The 21,618-nt window shown below is 31.7% G+C and overlaps 1 protein-coding gene across 1 annotated transcript; it reads left to right on the top strand.

The window, feature by feature from the left end:
• The first annotated feature begins 14,529 nt into the window (after positions 1–14,529).
• LOC141704635 (cyclin-D2-1-like) lies at positions 14,530–16,300 on the top strand. The gene is made up of 6 exons (XM_074507840.1): positions 14,530–14,697; positions 15,086–15,172; positions 15,282–15,380; positions 15,543–15,770; positions 15,875–15,982; positions 16,070–16,300. Exons 1-6 carry the CDS (start codon positions 14,530–14,532, stop codon positions 16,298–16,300), a joined length of 921 nt encoding a protein of 306 aa, XP_074363941.1.
• The last annotated feature ends 5,318 nt before the right edge of the window (positions 16,301–21,618 follow it).

Genomic DNA, 21,618 nt, shown 5'->3' with positions numbered 1-21,618 from the left:
CTCATACAAAATATTATAAGACGTTTAGAAAAATTAATCAAGTAGTCAAACCCATATTAAGCATCAGGAAAAAAGAGAAACATCCCAAATCCGACAAACATATGTCGCACAGTTATAAGACAGACATATGTCGCATAGTTATAAGACAAGCATATGTCACACTTAAGGCATATGTCACAGAGTTATAGCAAATGAAAGCATAATTCTGCCTAAACCCATTAGTCAGCTAATATCCAAAAGAAGGCATAAGTCGCCCCCAAGCTGCAAAAGTTAGCCACTAAACTAATATATTCGAAGTTAACATAAACTAGCCCTATAACTGGAACCCAACTGGTATGTCAATCTCCAAACTGATCCAGATCCCGTTAGAGTTACCACTTCAACTACAACTTTGACGTGGAGAACGTGATTGATTTCCATTATCATCTTCATCAGAATGATACTCAGTCTCACGAGCGATCCCCTTACCCTGCAATATTAAAAAAAGTTATATAAATTTGATTTCCTCAAACACCCAACAGAATTAGACATAAAGTAAACTTTACACTAAGGATGACCAGGATGTGAAATGATAAATGATAAAGTGAAAGACTGTTACGAAGTTACCAACTATATTGTTCTGATAGTAGTTAGGATATAAAATAAAAAAGTTGCATGAATATATATACACAATTCAACATGTGTCTAATATTTGTAATTAACTTATCTCGCACTAAAATTTATAACAGACCAACTTAATTAAGAATAAGAATTAGAGTATAATAGATTTCGATCACAATACACCTAACTGAAATATTAACTTGAGGCATTCTATATAAATATTATAGAGTAATTGATGTTCTAAATACGGTCTGAACCATACTTGAGGCTGCTAGACTTGCCCATAAATAACAAGATGGCAGAAAGGGTGAAAGTGATTAGTAGCTACAGCCTATAGATTGTCCAGGGTCCACGAATATGACCTGGCCAGTTTTGGTGCTATTTTATATAATTTATCTCCTTTGACAAATTTCAGTTTACTAACATATTATGTCGTACCTCAGTAAACCAAAATATTTGAACATAAGTCACTAGTAGCTTGACAACTAAAATTGGTGACTCTTACCCCACAATTACCGATTTTTATTTATCTCTCAATTTGGTGCATCTCGTCTTACCCAAGTTACTAGTTTCTAGATAACTTAAAATAGTGACTCTCATTTAATTGTCTTTTTTTTTGCTTTTTCTGAATAATATTAGAACAATAAACAAAATATAATGTTTACGAAATGATTAGACCACAATATACCTTTTGCAGTTTCTAGTAGCAGGGTTACTTTTCTAGACATCATTTAACACTGACACCATCGCCTGCACAAGTTCCCTCATAGTTGTCGATTGGGTGGTCCGATGGCAGGTCACTTAATCTCGCCACCACAGACTGTGCCAAAATATTGACTTGCTCTAGTGCGAGGTTAAATTAATCAGAATGTGTACGTGCAAATGCTACAATGCGGTCCACTTCTTGCATGACAAGATTGTCTGTCATGTGCTCAACAAAAAATCTTCCAGTGGAAGCACCTGACTCATCATCAACATATCGTCGACGACTCCTTTTACCAGATTCAGGAGAAAGAGCTACACGGGCACACACAAACAAATACATATATATAAGTAGATTAGAAAAAAATGACATAATGAACGATATAAATAGAATGATAAGAATACAAATGCAGTGCATATTATATAATTAATAAACATACGTATAAGTTTGGAAGCACTCGTGCGTGGAATATCGATGATGGCATTTTTTCGAACACCCACAACTTCTACCCATGTATCAATTGGTGCTTCCAAAGGATTCTCGTTGTGCTCTCCAATAGTGTTCCTAGATGCATGTGTAAAAAATTACAAACAATAAAAATGTAAAGTCAAATTAAACTGGAAATAAAAAAGGCATTATCTGTAAACAAAATTCCTAAAATGAAAAAAAAAATAAAACCATAAAAAAAGAGTTCAGATTAATGCTAAATAAAAAAAACAAGGAACATATGATTTTATAAAGCATAAAGGTTGAATTTTTAGCCTGCCAAATACCAAATATTACCCATGTGTACATATACAATTTTATAGACAAATACGTTTTTAAAATAAACTGTCAGAACGAGGTTTAAAACTAAAAATATAAGAAACCGAAGCACGGAACAATATAAAAATGTACCACTAATAAACGAACAACCTCCGATGTGAATTCCTTATTCTCCTTATCCTTGGTGTGCAAGTGAACAAAGAGGTCAATTAATTTTGGTTCCATGCAAGTTTTTTCTTCTATATCCTATCGAGTACAAATGCAAGATGAAAGCATATACAAAATAAATTCACTGTAGATATCTTAATGTAATATTAAATTAACAAGTTTAAATGTAAGTTGTCATACCCAACCACGACGCTAAAAGGAAGTGGCACCGGAAGTGTGAGGAATTTTTTGACATTCTCTCGTTTTTTTTTAGCAGCATCTGATTTTTTCTGAAATTTGGGTGAATTCCAATTATCAAGCAATGATCATCTTGATACATGTTTGCTCGTTACACAAAGTTTTGTGCATATTTCTGTGCATATGCCTATTAACAGTCTCATGGGCATCATTTTTTGTCCCATATTTTGGGTCAAAGGTAGAGTAGGCCTGCACAAAAGAGCCAAATAAGAGATGCATATAGATAATAAACATACAATAGTAATAGGAAATAAAACAAGTTAGATGTAATAATTATAAATATTTTTATAATTATTTAATTAACAATATATTGTTATATGAAATTAATTTATAATGTAATCATTTCACTCAACTTCTTCTTCTCTAACTTGCTACATCTCGCAATATTTGATGCACAACCATCTGGCATTTTTAGACTACTAATCCATGTATAAACTTGAAGTTGCTGCTCTCAAGAAAGTGTATGGTGCTTGGGCTTTTTTTTCCCTCGCATCCATAACTCTTCTCTAATACCAAATGCTTTGAAATCTTTTCTTGCATTATTAGTATTCTTGGACTTTTTTACTACCCATTATTGTGTGAAAGAAATTATCAAAGACATTCTTCTCAGCATGCATGACATCAATGCAATGACGTAGACGTAGCGAGTCCCAATATGAAAGCTCAAATAAAATGGAGCAATGTGTAAAATTTTGAGTCACACCAAATCCATCAGCCCTAGACTTTGCATAACCTTTCCCATGTGGTCGAAAAGCAATTTGCACACATTTATTACGAACTTGCCATCCTATTTGCCGCGTATGATGATGGCCCAGTCTTCTAAATTTCTTTATTGTTTCCCAGAAACTAGATTGAGGAAGTTGTGAGGCCCTGGCATTCCTCATACAAACTAGACAAGCTAGTTTTCCTTTTGTTGACCAACCGCTCAATATTGCCAATACCAGGAAGTCATTGACTGTCCACAGCAGTGCTGCTCTCAAATTAAAATTAGTTTGTCATATGTTTGTACACCAACACTCTACAACTGTCTCAGCTCATCAATAAGTGGTCTCAAGTAGACATTGATGTCTCTAATGGGATCTTTATCCCCGGGTATGAGTAGTGTCTTGAACAAGAATGGATCCTTCATGCACAAAGAAGGCGGGAGATTGTACACAACCATAATAACGGGCCATGCTGATTAAGTCCTGGAAGATTTGTTACTATAGGGAGAGAATCCATCTGCAGCAAGCCCAAGTCTAATATTTCGAATATCATGCGAAACATATGGATAATTCATGTCAAAACTTTTCCACTCTTCCCCGTCCGCTGGGTGTGTCATAATCCCCTCAGTAACCTCTCTATTCTTGTGATACCTCATACTCTCATCAATACGAGATGACATGTACAATCGTTGCAACCGCGATGTAAGTGGAAAATATCTCAAAATCTTCCTCGGAATGTATTTTTTCCTTCCCTCTCTAGCCAGGAAATAGTGCCTACGACATCACCCCTTTAACATCGGTTAGAAATGTCACCGATGTTAAAAGCAGTTTTAACATCGGTCGCTTTAAAAACCGATGTTAAAGGTGTTGTAAGACATCAGTATCTTTATCAACCGATGTCTATAATCATTTTTAAAAAATAGTTGGGGTATTATAAATTACATATTTAAATAAGATTTTAAGAAATTCAGTACTATACGGTGATATTCATCTTGAATTGTAAAATATTATTTAAAGTTTAGACATATTTAATTTATATTTTAAAATATTTTCTTATGTATAATACAAATATACTCATTTTGAATTTGAATATGATCCATTACATTTTATAAATTTTAAAGAATTTTGATATATTAATTAATATTTTTTACTATAAAAAATTAAATTCGGCTAAAATCAAGAAATTTTCAATTTTTTGCATCATGTGGGGGATTGTTGAAATTAATATTATTATTTATTACAATATTTGTTTGCTTCAAAACAAAACTAATCTTTTTAATTGTGAGTCTTTTTATTTAAGACTTTTCACTTGTATGACCTTTTGTTTTTGAGACAGTTACCTTCCTTCATCTCCGCATCATCATTATTTGTGACCTATGACCTTCTAACTATCTTGGAGTTATAAATTTTCACTCTTATAAAAGGAGATCTATACCTCTCTTTTTAGATAGACAACCAAAAATCGTATTCTCATACTATATACACATACTTTGGGCAATGATCAAAAGGTGTGGTCTATGTGTCTCCCTGTACTAAAGCAGTGAAGCGGATGTTGTGTAATGCTGGAAGTTGATTGTCATGAGTCTGTGTGTACGTAGCAGGGAAAATTCAACTTTAGCACAGTAATTAATTTCACGCCACGAATTTTTATTCAGATAAGTAATCCTAATTTATATTTGTTATCATAGATTCTTTCGTTATTATTACTTTTATCATTCGATAAAGAATGTTTATGATATTGATCACATGAATAAGAGTTTTAGCTTTATACTTCTTAATATATAAGGTCGAGATCTCGAACATATTGATTTTTTGAACATTTAAAAAATATTTTATCTATTTGTTAATTTATAAACTCCGACTTAGGTATTATTTTTTTTTCTCGTATAAATGTTAAGTTAGTATAATTTGTTTAATATTTGGTCTACCGTTGTGACTCAATAACCTTTTCTAACATTCTAAAGTTGAACTTGTGTTTGTTAAACGGATTTATACCAATATATCGAGATTGAGTTGCAATGAATATTATTTTGTTAAGACGATTTATATGATATCAATAATATGATAGTTTAAATAATATGCTTGTTTGATAATATGCCCGAGAAGGGTTGGACATCTTGCTAGAATTAAGCTCTTAACTTAAGTCACTACTAGAAAAACGTCAATAGACATCGGCTAAAAACCGATGTGTATGAATGTAAAAATCTGATGTCTTCGTGGGTGATGTTAAAGACCCCCCATTTAACATCGGTTTTAAACTGATGTTAAATACAGCCTATAACATCAGTTCTTTGTTTAAAACCGATTTATATATCTTGATATTAAATTTCTCATGCATATCTAATCTTCATATATCATCATAATATGGTATTTTTATCAATTTAAATATATGTGAGCTAAGCAAAATCTTTCAATTTAACCAATAAACTGATGTTACTAGTACCAGTAACAACAGTTTTCATCAAAAACCGATGTTAACAATACCTTTGACATCAGTTCTTAATTGGTAACCGATGTCTATTTGTAACAAACTGATGTCTATAATACTTAATAACATTAGTTTTTTGTTTTAAGAATTTTTTTTGCTGTAGTATTTAATATCGGTTTTTACTGATGTCAATGGTCCACTAGAACTGATATATTAAGTTTTGACAAACATCATTTTCCATTGTAATGATGTTTGTACCTGTTTTATTAATACACATTTTAAAAATATAGATTCCAAAAACTAATGAACTACCAAAACCAATTGCTGCATAATATCAGTTATCTATAAATCTAACAACCAATATTCAAACATCCGGTACAACAGATTCATCTAATCCAAATATCAAGTACTACACATATCCCTCCATATATTCTACTATTGTCTATACAAAGAATTTGACTTGGTACCGACAATAGCATGTAAAATATCATTTGAGGAACGCCATTATTCTTCTGCATCTTCCCACTCCTTAGTAAAGCTCCTGTAACTTCTGGTCCCGTACGATGATAATAAGTTTTTGATAGACCTGAGAGGATTAATTTTGTTGTAGAATACTTCAAGCTATTAAAATAGCTGTAACAAATAACTATCCTAAAACAACATAAATAAAGAAAAATACCAAAAAAGCATGACATTCACGTGCCACTTTACTGTCTCAAGACTAGTTGCTAGTTGACGCCTATGATTGTTTACCGACACAAGTAGCCTATGGTCAGGATTACGGGTTTCTTGAGCACGACTTTGCTCGAGCAATAAAACTCAAAACACTGATTCCATCTAATAACAAAAATCAACTACTTTAAGTCATAGCATAAGCAACAACTTAAACATCTTCTCTTATAATGTATAAGATAACACTCATACTTAATATACAGAGCAAATAAATCAAAAACAAGTTTTAAAATTACCATTTCAAGGACTTCTATTCTATTGTATGCCCTGTCAAAGATCATAATAAGATCTTCAACAACCGGGACTGCCACTTCTTTATACTTGCAGGCGAGAAGAAGAGCTGTAATCCCAACCAGTTGGAGCTTTCTCCGAACCAGGTTGAATGGCCAAAAACCTGTCAATCAGATTCACTATAAGATACAGGGTCTCCTGCATCCGCACAAATTTATAAGGTCTCCTGAATCAGATAGGATACAGGTCGAGATTTAGTATCATGCAATTGTAAAGAATGAAAGGTACAAGGTTTTAGCATCTGTAAGTGAATGTTCAACAAGTTTAGATCAAATAATGCATTAATAAGAGCCGAAAGACAATTACAATTTACACATTTAAGTGTTGAAACAAGCTTAGAGCTAATTTTACCTTTCCCTGCTTTAGAACCAGCTGAAAATATGGATGCCAAAGTAAATAGAATGATATAGGTCACCTGTATCGAATAATTAAGAAACCAGAATGTGGTTGTTAGCATATGTATAAGAGGAATTCCCAGTACTGCGAAAATAGCAAGAGCACCAGCCTTGACTTCAGGAGACGGTGTTAGAGCATCCCCATCAGGACAAAATTGGCGCTGGGAAGCAGCAACTTTGCTCACAATTAGTAGCAAATATGACATGGTTGCACCATTTTATGATTAATATAATAATCTTTCCAAGTTGCAAGTAATGATATATTTATCCAGTCACAACCAATATAGCGGTCCATATCTATGGAGCTTGTCTTATTGTAATATAAGGAAACAAAACATTCAATGATACATAGAACATAATAATCAATTAAAAGGTAGCAATACAATTACAAGGAACTACTCTGGGGATATTTTAAAAGAATAATTAAGTGGACGGAAAAAAGTTACTCACAGTTATACTTTGTCCATCCAATGGCCTGGTTTTCAAGATCATAAAGAACTACCCAAGCTCCACGTCATCCAGAACATTATTTACGAGGTTAAAAGATGTAATACTTATCGAACATAAAACAAACAGAATAGTGACCAGGTATTTTAGATTACTCAAACCATCACAAATACAAATTTATTCTCGTAAAAATTGTGATCAAGTATCCAAATATAAGATTAATATGTTATACCTCCTAAAATAGTAAGGTTCTTTTTATCACTGGTCCCCATACCACTGTCCTGCCAACCAAGACAGAATAGATTTTCCTGCAAAATTCCATCATCTTAGTAACATAAGATAAGTTTGAGATCTGATGGAACTTAAAAATGACAATGATTTTCTTGATAAAGAGAAAATCAAATAGAATAGCAATATAGTTTAAAACACTGATGCAAAACGAAAGTAAATTACAATAGAATCTTGTATAGCTTCTGATAGGAACCAGCAGCATACCCGAGGATATTACCAACAGCCATAAAAAATGAAAAGAATGTGTTGGACCTACTCATGAGATTTGTATCTCCGGCACATAAGTCGGCAAGAAAGGCCGGCCATGGACCCTGCAACATGTTGTTAGCAACATCCAGTACCCAAAACCTGACGACAAACACTGTAATGGCACGTGGCTTCAACTTACTTGTCAGGTCATCACCAGCTGCATATCCAATATCGGCTGCAAAACCAATCAATACAATAGCAATGGCAACACAACACGCACCAAATAATATATTATTTCAACTCAATTTGTCAACACTGAGGAAACCCAGACAGACAGCTTATTCACATATAATATACTATTTCAAAGGCATGAATATTGAATACTTTGTTGAGTGCTGATGTGAGAAAATCAACTAAATCTGGACCAATTCTTTTATAAACATGCACTAGGCTGCAAGTGCCCCCAGCAAAAAAATTATTGACTACCTGGCTTTACCAAGGAGAAGCTGTTTTACATAACGTTTGTTGCTAGCATAGGGTCCAAAATAATTACACGAGACTCATCAGTAAATTATTAACAAAGAACTTGAACCGGTCCAATATTAACAAAGATATATTTTCCCCCTGACGATATTTTTTGCTTTACTTATCCCTGAGGAAACAAAACAAAGACAATTATATGATTGAAAGCTAACAAAATGATTGATGAAAACGAGGGGCATATTTCTGAAATTAAGGCTTGTTATATTATTTCTTCACCACCCAAACAAAGTAATTAAATTGACTGATAATAAGCCTATTGGAGAAATGTAACACAAAAACATATACAACCAATTGTTATTTACCATAAAAGTTTGTTGGATACCATTGGTACTAGGTTTATTTTCAGATGGTAACACAACAATTGTAAGTTCCTAAGATGCCTAGAGACTTCATCAATGAGAATTTATACTAACTTTTCACCATCAATTATATTCAGTAACCATTACACATTAAATTAGCTCAATAAAAAGCCTCACTGCATCTCCTAGAGAAATCTACAGCCCTCTCAACTTCTTCGTCAATGACATTCTTGTAGCCTCTCTTGAACTAATGATGCCTCTTGTGAAAAATTAAGACATATAAACACTTCAAGGCGACAAGAATTACAATATGCTTAAATTACTTTACCCAACTTCTTCTCAATTAATATTATTAAAAGGTGACCTGAATCTTACCTTACTCACCAGCTTACCTTTGCCTTTTCCCGACTAGCTTTGAAACTGAATAACTACGAAGCCCCGATGCTTTACTATTAATCTTAGCGTCAATGATGGTTTCTGTGGGAGTGCCTTTATCAGAGCAAAGAGACGAATTGTCACTCTTATCCTTGGAATCATTGGTAAACCAATCCACGGGCCTGATATCACCATTCCATGATCCTGCGATAACAAAGTTCATGATAATGAGGTCATTAATATATAAAATTGTAGACTCTGACATATCTTAATCAAACAAAGCAACACAAATGTTTAACATACATTTTAACTTAAACAAAGCAAAAAAATTAAGATCAACACAGGCATAAATAAAGCCTCAACAAAGCCTCGTATACTCGGAATATATATAATTACACATAAACACATCATATGTAACACCCACATAAACAAAGTCTCAACTAATTAACAAGCTCCATTTGAATAATTAATCAACTTTATTAACTATTTATAACTAATTAAAATCAAATCCTTGACTAATTAAAAAATTCGGGTTTCCTAAATAAAACTCCCAATTTGAAACTTGGTGTTTAAAACTTACCAATTCAAGCTCTGGCCACTTTCAACTTGTACTTATAGTTTTGACTTCTTTAAGCCTCTTCTTCTGAACTTTTAAACCTTTGTCTTTTAAACTTGTATTTGACTTTTTCAACCTCCGAAGAAAAGAGAGCGGTGTTGGGGAGAATTGGTTTTGGGAGGGAGGTATTAGATCGAGAGAGAAAGGAGAGAGTCGAGTTCTCCGGTCAATAGAATTGAGTGAAGAGAGCTGAGTTCATCGGACAAGAGAGTAGAGAGAGAAGAGAAAGAGAGAGAGAGAGAGAGAGAGAGAGAGAGAGGATGATGAGTGTTTTTTATTTTTGTTTTATGTTTTTAGATAAGGGATGGGGAGATTTGGATACTTAAAAAATTTGAAGTAAAAATTGGGGGAATTTTTAAGAGGGAATGAAATATTTGGCTAAGGGGGAAATAGAAGAGGCGCGCTGAATCATTTTTTAAAACAGACTTACAACATCGGTTGGGCTAAAAAGTTGATGTCTATATTAACAAAAGACATCGGTTGATTAAAAACGATGACTAAAAAACCTTTTACATCGACTCTAGGAGCAACCGATGTCTAAGAGGCGATGTCTATTCTACTTTTTCTAGTAGTGAGTGTGTAGTTTTTGACTTCTATTTATTTATATGTCATCTTTTTACGATACACTTGCAATATATATTGTAAAGTTATATGTGATTTTTCGGTATATTCAGACATACTTGATTAAATATTTGAGGCGTAGTATTGAAAATTTTGTGGCTCTATTTTTTAAGGAGTAGTAGTGAACAAAAACTGTTAATGATGTATATAATAGTATATTAGTCTTGTATTTGTTCACAATATTGTGATGTATTGCATAAACTTCATGCTTATTTGATTTTTAAATGAGAATATATTTGCTAGACAGTTACATGAGTAATATATCTTGTAAATAATAATAAAAATGTTAAAAATATATATATCTTTTTTGTGGTAAGATAATAAGAGAATGAGATTTTTAATCAAAATTTATTTTTTTTAGAGTTTATAATTTTGATGCCCAGTTAATTCACTGTGGGGGTTGAAAAATATGTCAATATTAGTTAATTGAGCAATCATTTTCGTGTCTCATGTAATAGTCATTTGCGTTAGATGGACGATTGAGATGCTTGAACATGAATTTTTTTTAAATAATAAATACATGAAAGACTAGTGTATTCTTGAGGGAGTAATGTAAGGAACATTATACATGATTGGTTTCTCATCACTCTAATTATGTAGAAAAATCAAATGAATTTGTACTACTTGTCATTATTGCAGCAAGTATCTCATGTGTGGTGTGTGACCTAAATTTTACTAAATAAATATAAAGGCATTTTTTTATAAATTTTATCATGTCAAATTTATTGTGTTTTCATGAATTAATGTGACATAAAATTGATGGTTGATATATATCAGGATGAATACTTTGATATTAAAAAGCTACCACATAATGAGGTTACGTGTTTTATAACTCTCCGATTAGTTTGAAAGTTTTTTCCTTCTGTAAAGTAAGTTGCTACTTGAGAATGAGAAGAATAGTTCGTTAATATTTATATTTTTCACTTTGTAGATGCATCTACAATATAATAACTTTGTTAATCAGAATGACCGAGTTACATGCATATTGTTGGAGAGAAATTATATTTATAATTGATCGCAAGCACTAAGAATATACTTGAAGAAAAGAGTTAGGCCATGTGAATTGAGGTTGATAATAGTCTATGTTTATTAGAAAGAGAATATAGACACCTAAGACATGCCATAGTGTGTAAATTTGATCAGTAGTAATGTGATATCACTCGAGTATGTAAAGTTAAAGGGGAATATTGCAGATCCTCTTTACAAAGGTCTTTATCAAATATTGTTGCCAGAGTTGGCATAAAACACGTTTAAACCCTATCGTGGAGTAAATTGTGTTAAATCACAAAAGTGCTCATTATGACTTTAGATGGTGCTAAGAGTTAGCACAATTGGAATGGTTTTAAAGCCTATATAGAGTGAATTGTGATGGATACCCATCTTAGAAATTTCAATGGGTCAAACTAAATCATAAAAGAACTCATGTTTTACTACCACCATTCCAATTTAATGAAAAAGTGTAGTATTTTTTTGTTGTCATATGTGTTAGGTTGAGTTAATGCTCTTAATAAGTTCATAGCCTTGTAATAGGTGGTTTAAGACAATACAAACTTGATGAACTTACCTATATGAATATGTGAGCTACGCCAACTCCCTATGAGATCGTGTAGGCTAAGGACTCTGGAGCATTCATAAATATCCACATAAAAATGTAGGGCATCTTATAACACAAATTGTTAAAGGCATTATCAAGGTTAATGTCATGCAAGAACACCTTTTGATATGAGAAAGGTTTTAGTGCGCATATATATCTTCACTTACTGCCAAGAAAGGTTCAAGAATTTTTATTTTCACCTAATATGGTTGTATGACATATATGTTTGCACGGGGTATCAATTCAAGTCCACAAGACATTAATACTTACAAAACTGATTATCCGTTGTCCATAAAACTTCTCCTATTACACAAGCTACATTTTTTTTTGCATCATGTGAGGGATTGTTAGAATTATTATTATCATTTATTTCAATATTTGTTTGCTTCGAAAGAAAACTAATCTTTTTAAATGTGAGTCTTTTTATTTAAGACTTTTCACTTGTATGACCTTTTGTTTTTTAGACATTTCTCTTTAAGACCTTCTAGATTTCATCTCCCCCTCATCATTATTTGTGACCTATGACCTTCTTACTATCTTGGAGTTATAAATTTGCATTCCTATAAAAGGAGATCGATACCTCTCTTTTTTGATAGACAAACAAAAATTGTATTCTCATACTATATACACATACTTTGGGTAATGATCAAAAGGTGTTGTCTATCTGTCTCCCTGTACTACACCAATGGGCGGATGTCGTGTAACGCTGTAGGTTGATTGTCATGAGTTCGTGTGTACATAGTGGGGCAAATTCAACTTTAGCGCAGTGATTAATTTCACGCCACGACTTTTATTCATAAATAATCCTAATTTTTATTTGTTATCATCGATTCTTTCGTTATTATTACTTTTATCATTCGATGAAGAATGTTTATGATATTGACCACATGAATAAGAGTTTTAGCTTTATACTTCTTAAGATATAAGGTCGAGATCTCGAACATATTGATTTTTTGAACATTTAAAAAATATTTTATCTTTTTATTAATTTATAATCTCCGACTTTGGCATTATTTTTCTTTCTCGTATAAATGTTAAGTTAGTATAATCTGTTTAATATTTGGTCTACCATTGTGACTCAATAACCTTTTCTAACAATAATAAGTGATTTTGTTAATTTAACTATTTTGTTGGAAAATTACCACCACTAATAGATGTATGACATATTTTGATCAGTTTTTTAAAAATATTGTTTAAATTTAAAATTAAAGAGTAATGTTTATAACAGTCTTGGCATACTTTCTTCACAATTATAAAATTAATTTTTAAAACTATTGTAAAAAATAAAAAACATATTTCTAATTTTTTATAATATATTAAAACTTTTAAGTTCTATATAAGACTTTATTCAAATTTTACAGACTTTATTCATAACTTATGATTTTCCGAGTTTTGAAAGTATTTTTTTTAAGAAAAACAAATAAAATTTGAAGTAGATGGACATCGCTGACTAAGATTCTGATTTTTTTAAATCAAGGTTAAATTCGAGCTTTTATGGTTTCATTTATGTGATTAGGATTTTATTAATAAATACGTCGTGTCTATGTTACTACAAGTTGAGCCGAATTTTTTCTCGGTCACACTTTTTCTCAGTTGAATTAAACATATCTTTTGAATTCTTTACATTTTTAGCACGAATTACTATATTTAGTATTTAAAATTACATTTATTGTTGGAATGCGATATTAGGTAAATTATTTTAATATTTTGCACGCGAAAATTTCAAACTAACGAATAATTGGTTTAATTTTATTTATACAAGAGTGTTGAATTATCGATATTTATACCCTAGATCCGCATGGGCCAAATCTTAAAGTGAGAGATCAAAAATTAAAAAAAAAATATTAAACTTCAAAAAGCAAATATGAATATTTCAAAAAAAAATATGAATACGAGATACGTTGTTTTTTCATTAATTGTTAAGTAAATGACAAAAAAGTAGGTTCGATCTAAAAAGTGTTTGTCATAATTATATGAAAATGTAATTAAATTCATCGTTGAATTTGCTCGTAGTGAAAGTCAAATTATATACCTTTTTCGAAAATCTTTTTACTGATAAACTATGAAAATTAACCGAAATATTTCTTTAGGAAAAAATTATACACAATCATCAGTATATGTTATTATTATTGGTATAAATTAAACTTGACTTAATTTTCTTCCTTTTTAATAAAAAAGATTAAATATATGTTGTTTTATTTTTCTTCAAAAAATAAAACATATTCAATCTTTTTTTAGAAAATTAAAATATATGTATCAAAAGAATATATTTATAGGATTAAAGTAATATCTCATATATTTATAACAAAAAAAAATAGTATCACAGATATTTTTCTTTTCAGCCGTTTTTTATCAAAATGCACTAGTACACAGGTCTCACTTGGACCCTCACCCTACCACAATACCTATATATACCCCAGCTCACTTCTCTATCTCTAGGAGCTCATTTAATTTCTTTCTGTATCATCAGCTCTTTAATCATTCATTCTTTATTTTAATTGTTTTAAAAATCTCCTTTGTTGTTTGTTTTAATGGCAGCCTCAGACCCTTTTAGTCTTGAAAACCTGCTTTGTACTGATAGTCTGCATTTTGATGACCTTGAGGCCATTGATGATCTTAACCATCTTATAGATTCTAATAATCTCGTGGACAATGGATCAGAGCCGTTAATTGGTCTTATTCCAATGCAGAGTGATCAAGTTGTGTGTTCTTTGTTTGACAAAGAAAAAGATTTTCTCCCAGCTAGTGATTATTTAGAAAGATTGGCTAATGAGGAACTTGAATTATGTGATATTAGAAGAAGCTGTTGATTGGATGTATAAGGTTGTCTTTGTGTCTTTCTTGAGTTTTGTTGTTTTTTTAAATTGAGTAAAGGACATTCTTCGATTTTTGTTAAATTTTTTGTGTTTGAGAGAAAAAAGTGGTGGATTTTATACCCCTTTAGTCACCATTGTTGTTTGATAAATGCATTACATGAATTTATAATCTTTATTGCATTTTTTGCTTATGCCCTTGTGAATGATGCCTAATTAGAAGTGATGCCAATGTGGAATTTCTGATTCGGGTTTTTGTGTTTTTTATTAATAGGCTCATGGGCATTTTTGTTCTGGAGCGCCGACTATTTGCTTAGCGATTAATTACTTGAATCGCTATCTTTCTGTTTATGAACATCTAGTAAGTCTATGAAATTAATTAAAGTCAATGCTTTTAGCGTAATTTAGTTTTTCTGTGTGTATTAACATGCTAAATTGCTAATTGTCTCTTCTTTATATGCATTGCATAGGTTGAAAAATTTTGGAGTGTTCAATTGGTAGCTGTGGCCTGCTTATTGTTAGCAGCAAAATTGGAAGATGTTGGAGTGCCATCTACTGTTGATTTGCAGGCAAGCGAAATTCTTCTAAAGATTATGACATGCCTGTATCGTGTGTGCATGTGATGTTTATGCTAGCTGTGGCCTGTGTGACATACTCTGCTTTAATTTAATGATCAAAGCTTGGTCCGAATCTTTGATAGTTATAAGAAGATGTCATTTTTTTTAATTCAGGTGGCAGATCCTAGCTTTATTTTTGAATATCAGTCATTAAAATCGATGGAGCTTAATGTGTTGGCCAGCTTGAAATGGAGGATGTATGCTTGTACTCCGTTTTCGTATATAGATTTCTTCATTAGAAAGCTCAAAAGTGAAGATATGATTCCATCAGAGTCTCTGATGTATGGATCATTGATCTATAAATCATGCCAGTTCATAGTGAACACAATGAAAGGTCTCACAGTTAAAATATTAAAATAAAGTTTCTTAACTGATTTTGGTACTATGATGTTCCAAGTGTTTGATACAGATTTTGGTGGAATAAAATGCAGGTGTTGATTTCCTAGAATTTAGGCCCTTCGGAAATCTCAGCTGCTGTTGCAATCTGTGTTACGAGAGAAACACAGGAATCAGAGATTGACAAGGCAATATCTGGTGTCATGCATTTTGAGAAGGTAAACAATTGCGGTGTCCACTGTAATAAAAGACAGGACAAACCTTCTTGTATTTTTCTTAAACATATGATTTGTTGGACTTTGCAGGATAGGCTGCTGAAGTGTGTTCAAATGATTGAAGATTTGACAGAGATAGCAGCGAGTACTGATCTACCTGATGGTACTGTATCAGTAGCAGCTCGAGCAGGGTCCGGGAGTCCTGTTGGGGTGTTGGATGCAGCATTCTTGAGCTATAGAATCTACGGGAGAACAGTTGTTTCAGATCCTAGTTCATCAAACGCTGCTAATCAAGATCCGAAAAGGAGAAGGCTTGATTGATCATTTCAAGAGATCAAGTCATTTAATATGGACCTCTGATGCATTACTCAAGTCCCAACAGTTTCGATTGAATCGTGGTTTTGGTGTGGCTGGCTTCATGCAAGTGCCCGCATAGAAATATATAAACACAGATGACAGAATAGGAGTTACATGTTAGGATATGAATAGGATTGTTAGTTATTCTTTTTATTTCTTAGTTGTGATTCAGACAATTGTTTTAATGTTTTACGGAAGCATTTTGCTATAAACTGAGTGGTCTTTTGAATATTACTTCTATTTGATCTATAAGATACTGGAAGTTATATTTAGTTTTTAAGATACTAAAAGTTATGAAAAAAATTATTTCATATAGATTGTGTTATTCAAACCATATTTTGGAATATATATCAAAATTTAAAATAATTAACCCTTTTGAAGCTTACATTGTTGTGTTAGATCAAAAAATTCTTTCTTAACCTAACATAAAAGAAAATATTGGAATCCGAATCTAGATATCATTAATATTTTTAGATAATATTATAATTCGTTTTCTAAATAAATATTTATATTTATTATTAAATTTACTTATATTTTTTGAATAAAGAGCAGATATTAGTATTTCAAATTTTTTGAAATTAAATTAAATAATTAATTTACTTATGCACTCCTCTTCCGAAAAATTCACTTCAACGTATTTTTTGAAGTATAAATTTTTTATCTTAAATTTAAATTTATATAAATAGTCCTTGAAATAGAAAAACAATTAAAACATATTAATATAATTTTTTCATAACAAAAATATTTTAAACAATTAAACTAAATACCATGATTTTAAATTTTATACATATATATATATATTATCATATATGTTCAATTTTGTATTGAGATATTACTAGACATTGATATTTGTATTCTATTTTTTAAAATACATATGAATATTATTCAAAAATGAGAATAGGAATATTAAACAGATATTAAATATTTCATTGCACAGAAATGCACAAAAAATTCTATTAATTTCTTTCGAAAGTTATTGAAACGAGTATTTTTGAAAATTGAACCTGTATAGGCCAGTTTTCTCAAAATATGAGCCCACGCGTGACCTGAAACATATTTCTTCCATTATATATATATATATATATATATATATATATATATATATATCCCTCTCATTTGTTTAAACATTCTTTTGTTGGATGTCATTTACAATTGTTTATATTTCAAAAAAATTCAAAAATAATAAAAAATTTATAGTATGAAAGGTAACCACATACACTACTTCTCTCACTATAGCGACTTTATACATATAATATTAATCGGTCTCCCTGCTTTACTCACTTTTTAAACTTTCATCCACTACTTTATTGATATATGTTAGTGGCTTACATATCGGAAAATAATAAATATTTTAAATTGTAAGAGATTGTATTTTGGACACTACAAATTATATTTCGAAGAGTAGAAAGAAATAGGCTAAATATCAGGAAAAAAAAGATATTCTTTTATTTTTTTTTATTTAACAATTTCCAAGAAAAACTCGTACAAACATATATATCTTATAAAAATAATTATTAACTTTCAACTCTAACAATTGTTATTAAGAATGAATTTAATATAGAAAAAATCAGATCTTGTCAGGATTTTTTAAAAAGCCTAGAATTTAATCTAGGCCGAAAGCTTTTATTCTGATTTTTTAAAATCTGGGTTTTTCTAACTCTGAAATTTTTATCTGAATTTTTCGGGTTCGAGCATGACCGAATTTTCAAGAATTAAAAATGACTCGTTTAACGCTTGTGGGGCCGAGTTTTTTTCCGGATCAGAATTTTTCCGGATCTGATCGGATCGAATTTTGGGTTTCGGACATTTTAAAATCTTTACCGTGAGCTTATTTTTAAAATTGTTTGCCATGATTGGTAGGACTAAAATCTTTTATAGTTAAAATTTTTAAAGGTAAGTACATAATTAAATAATTTTTCGTGAAATGATGTCAAATTTCGATATATTTAAAAGAATTGGTAAGTTCACAACTCAACAAAAAAGAATCGATAAACTAGTTCAATTTAACTCGTTTATTAAATAAAGTTGAATGAAACATAATTTTTGAGATTGATAATTTTAACTCCGATTAACCCACCAACAAGAAAAAGTTTCACCATATTCGATAATGCAAAACCAAACTCTGATACTTGCAACCGTTTGAGTGATGATGTCAAAAAGAGTTTGAAATTGGATATTTTTAAGTTTAAATTAAGCAAGCTCAAATTTTTGAAATACTTATTTAGTCGAAACACTTGTTTAACAGACGGGTAGAGTTAAGTTTACTTCTGAGTTAAACAAGCCAAGTTTCTCGTGAACTAAATAATTATAAAACTTAACTAAAATTCAGTTTATAAATAATAATAAAAAATTCGGAAAAAAAATTCATCTATTAATTTTACATGAATTTGAGTTCGAGTTAGAATCGAGCCGAGTTCTCAAATTCGAGTCGAGTTCTAGTCACACTTGGTATGCACTCATTGTGACTCATTTTAACTAAATAAATGTAAATGTATAGACCGACTTGTATAGAAGTTCGAGTCAAGTTGAGTTCAGTTAAAAGAGTTCGAGTTCGAGGTGCTCGCAAGTTCGAGTTAGAGGTGCTTGCGAGCAGCCTTGCCGGACACGAATTACAGTCTATAGCCCCAATTTGAAGCCCTTTAGTGGTCATGTGTGTATAATAGAATAATTTGTATGAGTCTTGGAGCAAGGCATCTCTTGCAGAATAGTCCCTCCGCTACCTTGCCCCCAATGACTACAATCTCGTCCCTGCCCAATACTGCATTACCTCCGTTACCAGCCATGCCTACGCTACCCAAGGTCGCATTTCCACCTCTTCCCGCTATTTCGATGCCTACGATCCCAGCTTTGCCAAGCGCACAGGTTCCATCTATGCCAATCCCCACGATGCCGACCCTCCCAAAACTAACACTACCTCATCTTCCTTCCATCCCTACTTCTAAACCAACTACTATGCATGCAATTCCTTCAATTCCTTTCTTCTCACCACCACCATCCAATTAACTAGGCTTCACCTGAGAAGATTTAATTGATCTTTTTTCCTCAAGAAATATGTACTACATATATTAGCATTTTTTTTGAATTTCTTGTATCACTCTGTCTCATATGTGAAGTTTGGAATTTGTATTGTAGATTCATTAAAATTTATTTACGATAAATGTTTACATTCTTATATGCACATACATAATGTTTTTAGCTTTACTCCAAGATTAGCATGCATAGACATCCCTAAATGTTGGAACCACGGGAACATTGAGTTCACACTACAAGAGGAAGGGGTTTTGCGATAGAATAAATACAAAGAATCTGTCGCAATTGACCGACTTTGTGATGGAAAAAAACTGTCATAAATACATGTGTCATAAGTTCTTATTCTGTCGTACTATCTTATTCAGTCGCAAGTTATTTGTGGGTCTCATACTAAATAAAAACAATCATTAAAAAAAGAAAAAAACACAAAGTGCGACGAAATCAGTCATAATTGTTTTCAAATTTGTGGCGTAATTCGTCATAACTATTCCCAGAATTACGACATTATCCATCGCATAATTTTTAGAATTGTGACACAATCCGTCATAAAATTGCACAGAAATTATGACGAAATCCATCATATAGTCCCCTTTTTTGTGACAGGTACAACATAAATATGCCCAGTAAGTACGCTCATATGCCTACGGTAGCGACGAAATCCGACCTAAAATTCTCAAATAAGCTCAGTACTACGACGGAATTCATCGTTTTAATCACATGTTGTGAAAGATTTCGTGGCTAGTTTATAGTATACCTATGTTTTTACCATTGTCCTCAAATTGTGTATTGAACCAGTGATTCATTCACAGATTTCTCAACACATACAAACTAATAACTCATACAAAATATTATAAGACGTTTAGAAAAATTAATCAAGTAGTCAAACCCATATTAAGCATCAGGAAAAAAGAGAAACATCCCAAATCCGACAAACATATGTCGCACAGTTATAAGACAGACATATGTCGCATAGTTATAAGACAAGCATATGTCACACTTAAGGCATATGTCACAGAGTTATAGCAAATGAAAGCATAATTCTGCCTAAACCCATTAGTCAGCTAATATCCAAAAGAAGGCATAAGTCGCCCCCAAGCTGCAAAAGTTAGCCACTAAACTAATATATTCGAAGTTAACATAAACTAGCCCTATAACTGGAACCCAACTGGTATGTCAATCTCCAAACTGATCCAGATCCCGTTAGAGTTACCACTTCAACTACAACTTTGACGTGGAGAACGTGATTGATTTCCATTATCATCTTCATCAGAATGATACTCAGTCTCACGAGCGATCCCCTTACCCTGCAATATTAAAAAAAGTTATATAAATTTGATTTCCTCAAACACCCAACAGAATTAGACATAAAGTAAACTTTACACTAAGGATGACCAGGATGTGAAATGATAAATGATAAAGTGAAAGACTGTTACGAAGTTACCAACTATATTGTTCTGATAGTAGTTAGGATATAAAATAAAAAAGTTGCATAAATATATATACACAATTCAACATGTGTCTAATATTTGTAATTAACTTATCTCGCACTAAAATTTATAACAGACCAACTTAATTAAGAATAAGATTAGAGTATAATAGATTTCGATCACAATACACCTAACTGAAATATTAACTTGAGGCATTCTATATAAATATTATAGAGTAATTGATGTTCTAAATACGGTCTGAACCATACTTGAGGCTGCTAGACTTGCCCATAAATAACAAGATGGCAGAAGGGTGAAAGTGATTAGTAGCTACAGCCTATAGATTGTCCAGGGTCCACGAATATGACCTGGCCAGTTTTGGTGCTATTTATATAATTTATCTCCTTGAAAATTCAGTTTACTAAATATTATGTCGTACCTCAGTAAACCAAAATATTTGAACATAAGTCACTAGTAGCTTGACAACTAAAATTGGTGACTCTTACCCCACAATTACGATTTTTATTTATCTCTCAATTGGTGCATCTGTCTCGTACCCAAGTTACTAGTTTCTAGATAACTTAAATAGTGACTTCATTTAATTGTCTTTTTTTTTGCTTTTTCTGAATAATATAGAACAATAAACAAAATATAATGTTTACGAAATGATTGGACCACAATATACCTTTTGCAGTTTCTAGTAGCAGGGTTACTTTTCTAGACATCATTTAACATGACACCATCGCCTGCACAAGTTCCCTCATAGTGGCGATGGGTGGTCGATGGCAGGTCACTTATCTCGCCACCACAGACTGTGCCAAAATA

Source organism: Apium graveolens, unplaced genomic scaffold (assembly GCF_009905375.1).
Source record: "Apium graveolens cultivar Ventura unplaced genomic scaffold, ASM990537v1 ctg8071, whole genome shotgun sequence".
NCBI classification, from domain to species: Eukaryota; Viridiplantae; Streptophyta; class Magnoliopsida; order Apiales; family Apiaceae; genus Apium; species Apium graveolens.
The sequence above is the reverse complement of the archived record's forward strand: the minus strand, read 5'-3'. Positions and strand labels throughout refer to the sequence as shown.